This window comes from Theobroma umbraticum, unplaced genomic scaffold (assembly GCF_002168275.2).
Source record: "Theobroma umbraticum cultivar Fairchild unplaced genomic scaffold, ASM216827v3 scaffold_12.1, whole genome shotgun sequence".
Classification (NCBI taxonomy): domain Eukaryota; kingdom Viridiplantae; phylum Streptophyta; class Magnoliopsida; order Malvales; family Malvaceae; genus Theobroma; species Theobroma umbraticum.
Genome location: NW_018397269.1, coordinates 2,835,798 through 2,845,660, shown reverse-complemented (window position 1 = coordinate 2,845,660; position 9,863 = coordinate 2,835,798). Strand labels below are relative to the sequence as shown.

At 34.3% G+C, this 9,863-nt stretch overlaps 1 protein-coding gene across 3 annotated transcripts; it reads left to right on the top strand.

Annotated features, from left to right (window-relative positions):
* The first annotated feature begins 1,360 nt into the window (after positions 1 to 1,360).
* Positions 1,361 to 9,250, top strand: FRS3 (FAR1-related sequence 3). 3 transcript variants are annotated; one of them, XM_021440928.2, is made up of 6 exons: positions 1,361 to 1,524; positions 1,881 to 4,191; positions 4,351 to 4,440; positions 4,765 to 4,914; positions 7,199 to 7,314; positions 8,927 to 9,250. In XM_021440928.2, exons 2-5 carry the CDS (start codon positions 1,966 to 1,968, stop codon positions 7,307 to 7,309), a joined length of 2,577 nt encoding a protein of 858 aa, XP_021296603.1. In that variant the 5' UTR covers positions 1,361 to 1,524; positions 1,881 to 1,965; the 3' UTR covers positions 7,310 to 7,314; positions 8,927 to 9,250. The 3 variants fall into 3 exon arrangements, with proteins under 3 accessions (XP_021296603.1, XP_021296601.1, XP_021296602.1); XM_021440926.2 differs by having other exon boundaries at positions 8,913 to 9,250; XM_021440927.2 differs by having other exon boundaries at positions 8,890 to 9,250.
* The last annotated feature ends 613 nt before the right edge of the window (positions 9,251 to 9,863 follow it).

Genomic DNA, 9,863 nt, shown 5'->3' with positions numbered 1-9,863 from the left:
GGTTTAATCAATAAGTTTTGTCTCCTCAATTTCTCCCTATTAATGACAACTCTTTTGGCTAAGTTCTTGATTGTCAGTAGAGTGTGCAAGTAGCAAAGGTATTGTGGCTATTATATAAGGGCAATAGAAACAAAAGTTTGTTTGAAAATAAACATCAAACTACTTCCGAGAGTTATTGGTCATGCTTTTGTGTTATTAAGGAATTTGTCAATAGAGATTGAGTGACGTTGACACCAGTATTTTACCTCTTGTACAATGACAGAAAATTGCAAATAATGTTGTTAAGATTAATAATGTTGATGGTGTTGTGTGTTGTTGTTCTTTTTAATTCTTAAAAGAGATCTCGCAGGTTGAAGATAGTGTGAACAGTTAAATAGTCAGTCATTCTACAAATGGTGCACACCAATTTGCAAGGAATTGTCCACTTTGATTTATTAGGTCTCACGATTTTATCCTATAAAAAACACTTCACAAGAAGAAGATGATGTTAATACTTAACTACCTACTCATATTCTAGTACACATTTGATGTGTGATTCATAACTCTCTTTGGGATCGTGATACTGTTTGTCATTACGGATTTGGATTTTGTCAATTTTCAGTCTTTCACTTTTTAATCAATTTAGATTTGATTGTGTTTAAATTTAAATCTTTCAAGGTTATTCTGAATTCGAAATCATTTTGTCACCTCTAACAATCTTGACCATTTAAATTTATTTAACACAAGGGTATATCGTAATTAAATATTATAATAATATAAGTTATGCACATAAAGTTGACTTATGAAAAAATGTGAATATATTGAAACGTGTAATTTTGATATCGAAGCTATATAAGTTTTTTAATAAAAATATGAAATTTTAAGGGAAGAGACATTTTAATAATTAATATTATTAAAAATTACCTAATATTGATAAAGTATATATAAAATGAATTTGGTACCATATAAGTTTCTTTTCTAATAAAAAAATGTAGCTTTAGTATGAAATATAGAAAAAGAAAAAGTTGTGAGTATTTAAAAGGAAGAGAGTGAATATAATTTTGAAATGTCTCAAAAAAGAAAAATGAATATTTTAATTTGGAATAAATGGGGGTGATATTAATTCCAAGTTTATTAATGTTACTAATTAAAAAAATCTAATTTTATAAAAATAACTGGTAAAAAAAGTATCATTTTCTTTTTATTTTTGAAAATAAAAAAGTATTATCTTCATGAAAGTAGGTAAGGTAAAACAATATGATTTTCACATAAGCAAATGAGTAAAAGAGATGAAAATAAATAAATAAAATTAAAAAACAAAAAAAATATTTTAGAAATTTAGTAATGAATTTTGTTCCAATTTCTAGGGTTAGGAAAAAAAAGAAAGAAAGAAAAGAAAAGAAAATAAGTTTGGTTCCACCAAGGACAGATTTCATCATCGATAAAGAAAGCTGCTTCTCTGAGAAAGGAACTTGAAGAACAGAGCAGACCCACACATTCTCTCTTTTCATCTAGAATGCCATTTTTCAGACCATTTCTATCACTGTAAGTTTCTTGCCTGGAATAAGAATTTGGCAGATAACCCAATTTTTTAGTATTTCCCTTGTCTCCAAATTTCTTCATATCTTTGGGTTTTTTGTTTTCTTTCATTCTGTCTCTGCCCTTTTGCTTTTGCAGCTCATTTCTTAGTTATTTTGTCAGTCTGGGTCATTTGGCATTGACTTCACCAATGCTACCCTCAATTCTTTTGTAGGATTTAAGAACTGTTTCTTTCATTTCTATCTATTTATGTAGACTCATGCTAATTTGGGTATTTCAATTGAAATTCAATAGTTTAAGTCATTACAAGGTAAGTCATTGCTTTGAGTGATGTTATAATTGATCACTATTCAATTAAACAGATAGATTGAAGGAATGGAGGGCGGTTCAACCTGGGTTTAGTTGAAGCAAAAACATGCTGAATTGCCTGTTATATGCACGGAAAAAATGGATGTGGGAGGGGGGAAAGGGGATAATGTAACGGGACTTAATGTTCTATCTAATAAGGGTGGTGATAATAATTGGGATGTAACTGAACAATCGCCAGAGATAGAGGTTGTTGTTAATCAGGATGATGATGGAGCTGGAGGGGGTAAGCCATTCGTGGGGATGGAATTTGACTCAGAGGATGCAGGCAAGTCGTTCTATGATGGGTATGCAAGGCGGTTGGGGTTTAGTACGCATGTTGGTCAGTTTAAACGTGCGAAGCCTGATGGGCCAATTGTAACATGGGATTTTGCATGCTCAAGGGAGGTTTTTAAGAGGAAAAATATTGAAAGCTGTAATGCGATGTTTAGGATAGAGCAAAGGGACGGAGGGAAGTGGGTTGCGACAAAATTTGTGGAGGATCATAATCATTCTATGGTTACTCCTAGTAAGGTTCATTACCTTAGACCTCGTAGGCATTTTGCTGGAGCCACCAAAAATGTTCCCGAAACATTGGATGCCACAACTGATGTTTTTGTTTCAACGGATGGAAATCATATTTCTTATGAAGCAAATAGGGTTAGGAGTGCCTCCTCTGTTGAACCTAATCGCCTTGTAAGGAATATGATGCCTGTAGGCTATGTCAGACCTTCTAGCCAAAGGAGAATGCTGGGGAGAGATGCTCAAAATCTCCTGAACTATTTCAAGAAGATGCAGGCTGAAAATCCTGGCTTTTATTATGCAATACAGCTTGATGATGATAACCGAATGACTAATGTTTTCTGGGCTGATGCAAGATCAAGGACAGCTTATAACTACTTTGGAGATGCAGTTATTTTTGACACAATGTATCGACCAAATCAGTATCAGATTCCATTCGCTCCTTTCACAGGCATAAATCATCATGGCCAGACAGTTTTGTTTGGTTGTGCATTACTTCTAGACGAGTCTGAGTCTTCTTTTGCTTGGCTATTCAAGACATGGTTATCTGCAATGAATGATAGACCTCCTGTTTCCATCACCACTGACCAAGATAGAGCAATACAAGCAGCAGTTTCACAGGTCTTTCCAGAAACTCGCCACTGCATTTGCAGGTGGCACATCTTGAGGGAAGGACAAGAAAGGTTGGCACATATCTACCTTGTTCATCCTTCCTTCTATGGTGAGCTCTATGGCTGCATTAACTTTTCTGAGGCAATTGAAGATTTTGAATCATCATGGAGTGCTCTTCTTGATAAGTATGATCTCCATAAAAATGAGTGGCTTCAGGCAGTATATAATGCTCGTCAACAGTGGGCTCCAGTTTATTTTCGTGGTACTTTCTTTGCTACTCTTTCTTCAAACCAAGGGGTTAGCTCCTTTTTTGATGGGTATGTAAATCAGCAGACAACCATACCACTTTTCTTTAAGCAGTATGAAAGGGCTCTAGAACATTCTCTGGAGAAGGAAATAGAAGCAGATTGTGATACAATCTGCACCACACCTGTGCTGAAGACACCATCGCCAATGGAACAGCAGGCAGCAAACCTTTACACAAAGAAGGTTTTTTCAAAGTTTCAGGACGAACTAGTTGAAACTTTTGTGTATACTGCAAACAAGATTGAGGGTGATGGCATAGCTAGTAAATACAGGGTTGCAAAATATGAACATGATCATAAGGCATATTTTGTTACCCTGAATGTTTCTGAGATGAAAGCAAGTTGTAGCTGTCAGATGTTTGAATATTCAGGCATTCTATGTAGACATATATTGACAGTCTTCACAGTTACGAATGTTCTTACCCTCCCATCACATTACATATTAAAGCGGTGGACCAGGAATGCCAAATCTTGGGTTGGATTGGATGATCAACATGCTGATCCTCAAGGTATTGAGACTCTAACCACCCGCTTCAATAGCCTATGTCAGGAAGCCTTTAAATTGGCAGAAGAAGGGGCAGTCGCCCCAGAGACTTATAATACAGCAATCAGTGCTCTTAGAGAGGCTGGGAAAAAGGTTGCTTTTGTAAAGAAGAATGTAGCTAAAGTCACACTGCCTAGCTCTCATAATAGTGGAAATAGTCATGAAGAGGGTAGCAAAAAGACTGCTTCTCCGGTTTCTGAAATGGTCCCATCTTTGTGGCCATGGCAAGATGCAGTGTCACCTCGCTTTAATCTTAATGATGTTGGGGCTCCACTTGCTGATTTGAATCAACCTAGCATGGTCCCTGTGTCTATTCATCGTGATGGTGGTCACCCTGATAGCACGGTATGCAGGAAGAAGTTTGTGTCTATTTTATTCATATAAACATTATATGTATGTTATCAACTTAGACATGCTTATGTGTTTTGGCTTATTGTTGTATAAAGCATTAGCAGACCTTTTGTTAGTAAAAATATGTGAGAGTTCTATTTGTGTTGGGTACAGGTGGTTCTCACTTGTTTTAAGTCCATGACTTGGGTTATAGAAAATAAAAATGCAATGGAAGCTGGTAAAGTAGCTGTCATAAACTTGAAGGTATGTTTGCATATACTCTCATTTTCCTAATGATTTTTATAAATTTAATTATCTTGTTTGCATTTTTTTTCATTTTGCTTTTCTTTATTGGGTTTCTCTTTATACATTCAAGATACGGTTATCTATTACATATTAGATACTATGAAAACTGGTATTAAGTAACAACGAATAGCTTACTTGTATTTAGTCTAGTGCACAAAAATCGTTCTATATTGTCCATGGTGCTTCCAATGACTATTTAGTTTGTTGAATAAGCATGCATCATTGTAGCATGACTTCAGGTGATTGCTTTTGATTGCTAATTTTCTGTCACCTCTGTTGCAGCTGCATGACTACGGCAAGAATCCTTCAGGAGAGACAGAAGTGCAGTTTAGGCTCACAAGGATTACGCTGGAGCCTATGTTGAGATCGATGGCTTACATCAGTCAACAGCTCTCAACACCAGTCAATAGGGTTGCTGTCATAAATTTGAAGGTTTGAAATGTTGAACTTATGCCCCTTTATATCCTAGCATATTATCTTTTCAACATTATTATCATTTAGAAACAAAAAAATGTAAAGGAGTTGGTTGTTTCTGATGATCTATTACCTATTTGAATTGCTGCATTGTTTTAGCATTATGAAATTTAGATGCTACATTGGATGTGTTGAATCTGTTCAGCTAAGCTGGCCTGTTTTTTAAGAACATATTGTATGTAATAAGTTTAGCTGTACTATTTGGTATTTCATCAAGTTATAGAGACCATAGTGTGCTTAAATGCAAAACATTGAGAATTTGTTATTGTAGATCTAGTTGGGTAAATGAGCAGAACTTCAGAAACACCCTTTGATATTTTAATCGTTAATTCTAACTTTCATTTTACACAATCCTTATAAATTGCTTCTCTTATTTTAACAGAAGATTATTGCAATTTGAGGAATATTTGAAGGGTAAATTGATGATTGGATTTTGGTCCTTACCAAGAACCAAATGCCCAACTTCTTTGGGCATTATTTATGTTAAACAGAGAATTTCAACCTTTTTTTTGCTAAAAAAAAACCGTGAAAATAAACCTGATAAGCATGTAATGGTCCTTCTTCTTACAATGAGTTAAAGTTGAGTTAGAACTTGAACTAGTTTTGCATTTTTTTACAGACTAAGGATGTTTCCCTCTGTGCATCCAAATTTTTTGGGTTTATGTGTTATTTAGTAGTTCCTTTTACCTGTTGAATATAGAGGCAAGTGGTCAGCATCTTGTGTGCATAGTATGGGCATATTCTCTTTTAGGGCTGAACTTAAAATTTCATCTATCTTTATACAAGACGAAATGCCACTGAATCCCCTTTCTCCTTTTTCTCTATTGAGGCTAGGAAATAATGGAGGCAGTGGCATGGTTACAAGCCTTTTCCTTTCCTCTTTCTTCTTGTTGCAAATATAACAGTTGCTTGGACTGAGGATATGAAATTTACATATATATAATGCAGTACCTGTTTGAACACATGTGTTTGTGTGGCATTTTAATTGATTGGCTTGATAAATGTTGTCAACTTTGGAAGACAAAGGCTAAGTTCTTGGGCTTTTCATGAACAAAGAAGTTGTTTTGGTCTTAGGAAAGGTGTCCCTATTAGCTAGTTAGGCATCAGATTAGTTAAGTCTTGGTGTCAAAGGGTATTTTGGTCATTTTCGTTTTGCCAGAATGGGTCATAGTCCTAGTCCATTGGGTCTTAAATGGCCTACTAAGTTATTAGTGTTTCATATCACTACTTCAGATCTCCTCATTGCCTCTACCTGTATCTTGTTCTTGTTGAGTGCTGAATTTTCTTTTGACTCTCTTTCTCTCGCACAAAGCTCCTCCCTATAAGAAGTTTTTTATTGGATTGTCATTGATCAAGTTCAACAGTTTTAACAGGGAGACCCATTCATTGGAAACTTGGATCTCTCAAGAAGATAATCAATCAACAATCAACTTCACCAAAGGGTATTCTTTATCTTCTTGGTTCTCTTCGTCTACAAAATTGCTACTATCTGAACCCATACCCTTTTCTCAGATTTTGAAAACAACTATGGTTATGAAATGGCTGGAATGCCCTCTTTTTTTGAAGCACAATGTGCATCTTTTTGTTTGAGTCCTTTGTAGAAATCTAGATAAATGTTGACTTGACTTTGAAGTTAAATATGTTGACATGGGCAAATGGGAAAAAAAATGATGAAGAGGTTGCTAGATCTCTGGATCAATGGGGCTGTTAAAAAAGAAAAGGTATGGGAAAATAAGTTGAATGGTTTTCGTACTAACAAATACTTGTGCTTTGTGAGAAACTTGTCCATAATGGCCTACGACCAGTGCTCCAGTGTTGACTTTGACCTTTGATTTACAATATTTTCCTGTGTTATTATCTATATGAAAGTAAACATATAAATTTTTTTATTTTTTATATTTTTGTAGACACATTCCTACTGTCCACTTCTTGACTTTTTGGATATGCCTTGTCTAGCACCTTATGTCTGAGTTGACACTTGGCACTTTTGTCTGTCCACAGAAAGTAGGTTCTAATGATTAATATCGTGTCGTTAGCATTACGTTAAAATATAATGGCACTGATATGATAAATTCAGGAGTATCATCTTTTCTTTCTTGTTCATTACTGCTTAAGATTGGAGTGTAAGATCTGTGATTCTTGTTGCTGTACGGTTTTATTTTTTGTTTTAATGTAATACTACATGTTCCTTTTTTTTTTTTTTTCCTTTTGGGCTTATTGCTTGTTCGATTGCTTTTCTCAGCTCCAAGATACAAAGACAACTTCTGGGGAAACAGAAGTAAAATTTCAAGTGTCAAGAGATACTTTGGGTTCTATGTTGAGATCGATGGCATATATTCGGGAGCAACTTTGATAATTGTAAGCATTTATGTCCACCGTTCAATTTTATTGTTAATTGAATTATAATTCAACAAATTACCAGAATGTATGTAGACGACTTGCTACTTGGAAGTAGGGAATTAGGTGAACTTGGTAATGGTGATGCTAAAAGGCTTGAAGTTCAACAGAGGCTCTGATGGCCATAGAATAAGAAACATTACTATGTTCAGATATATATATATATAATTTCAATACTAGCAATTTAGGACTTGAATTAAAAATATTTGGCTATTTTCATATTCAAGGGCAGAATTGTAAAGCTTTCAATTTCTGGGCTATATATTTTTTTGTAAATATGTGTTTTGCTGAATGGGACTGGGGCATTGTCCATTGGGTCTTATATTGGGTTTAGATAAATTATTAGGGCTTTGTAATGGTCCATTGGGTCTTATTTTCAGTTTAGATAAATTATTAGGGTTTTACGCGGGCTTTGGTTTATATTAGCTAAGTCTCTTTTCTTAATTCTAATGGTTTTAGCTTTTAAGAGTCCAAGCCAGTTAGGAGATGTTATTATCTGTCTATTTATTTAATTTGTGCTGCTAGAATTGGTCTATAATTTATTAATTAAGGTTTGCGTTATTGAGAGTTCTTGGAGAATTTTTTGATAAAGGTCCAAACTTTGAGAAAGTTTGGATTGGTTACTATGATTGTAGAATAAAACAGAGAAAGAGATGGTTAGAGATCTCTGTTCTGATACAGAACTAATGTATGACAGATTTGGATAAGTCTGCCTATTTGGGGTTTACGGTAGGTATGGAAATTAAGGATTTTAAGGATAATAGCTATGGAATGAATTAGGTTAAAGTTTGTGTCCCTTTGGCTTACTTCATGATCTCGAAAGAAGGTTGGAATTGAGGGGAAAGATTACTGGAAATTTAGGCTGCAGAATTGGAGAAGCAAGTTCGAGAGGCTGTTGTGCTGCAAACAATGACCTGAAAATACTATTTGAGAGAGAGAGAAATATGTAGATGGTATATGCATTTATTAAAGGTCCAAAAGTACTCTCAAACTTAACAGGACAGATTCCTAAGGGGAAACTGACTAGTATCTTTGGCGTCACGAATATAATGTAAACTCCTAAGGTCCTGGAGCAATCTAAACACAGCAACATAGATACATGGCTATTCTGCCCTGTATATCAAAATTGCTGGAATCAATAAGATAAAATGCAAAATTGCTGATTCTGAAATTATGAACAAGAGTAACAAAGTTTCTTCGTACATGTCTGTATCAGATAACTTGCTTTTGTATTCTTGGGACTCAATACTCTATCAAAAGATGGTAAAAATTCACATGGTGCCGTAACTCGTACTCATGCCATACCTATTTATAATTATGGAAAAGCACATGAGAGCAAATTTTCATGCTTGGAACCTTGGGGATAGTCTTCTAATGGTGCAATTTATTGAATATGTCTTGTGGTGTTATTCCTTGTAAGAAAATATTACTGGGTATTGAAAAGATGATATATTAGTAACCAAAATGTAGCATCTACACATCTATTCATTGGTTTTGAATTCTTATTTGTATTGTTCTCAAAATTATTAATTTCAGGTTATTCTCTTAAATTACTGCAGTGTGCTTGAATCAGATAACATGCTCTTCAAAAAGATGTATAAGTTCCTACATGTGAGCTCATAGCCATTCTGAGCTCTCTCCACATGTGGAATGCTTGTTGCTGCAGTTCAGATGCTGGTGGTGTGTGGCATTGAGTCTAGTTACGGTAGTATACTTCTTTAGTCGTAGCCAGGTACGGTAATTTTTGTGACAGCAGCCACATTCCGTTTAGTCGTAGGCAATGTCATTCTTGTCTCTTAACTTCTAGTGACAAATGTGTATTAGCTATTTGTTGGAAACTCATTTGTAAATCTAAGTCATGAAAGAAACATTGGCTTATTGGCCTGCTCCCTCTCAACCTCATGTCTTCAATTTTCTGATTGTTTAATCTCTTAGGGTTGAATCACCATATACACTTTCACTTCCTGGAGTCCTGAAGCTAAAAGATATTTGGCTTTGGCATGAAGTAGGATATGATGTTCCATTATATACTTATCTGTTGCTGAGGTGAAGGATGGAAATGTCACGTTGTTAATGACATATTAGTATATCACGTTAGGATCATGTGGTATAGAATTTGATTGAACTTAATAAAAGAATTAGAAATTTATTTAAATCTTTCTAAATAGGTTATGAATATTTTTTAGGTATTATGTTTTTTTTTTCACTCATTGGTGTGCTTGGTGGGAAATATGAAAAAATAGAAGAAAATTATATATATATATTTCAATTATGCTTTGTAGAGTTAAAAAATTATAAGAAAAAAAGAAAGAATATAGTTTTCTTTACCATTATATCTTTTGTAATCAAAGATAAAAGGATAAAAATAAAAAAAATAGATAATTGAAAATTTGTTTTATTTTTACTCACATTTGTCTTATTAATTCTCATTTTTTATTTAAAAAAAAATTACATGCCATATAGTGTTACACAAGAATCTTTTTTTTTTTTTTGAAATTTACTTGAGAACT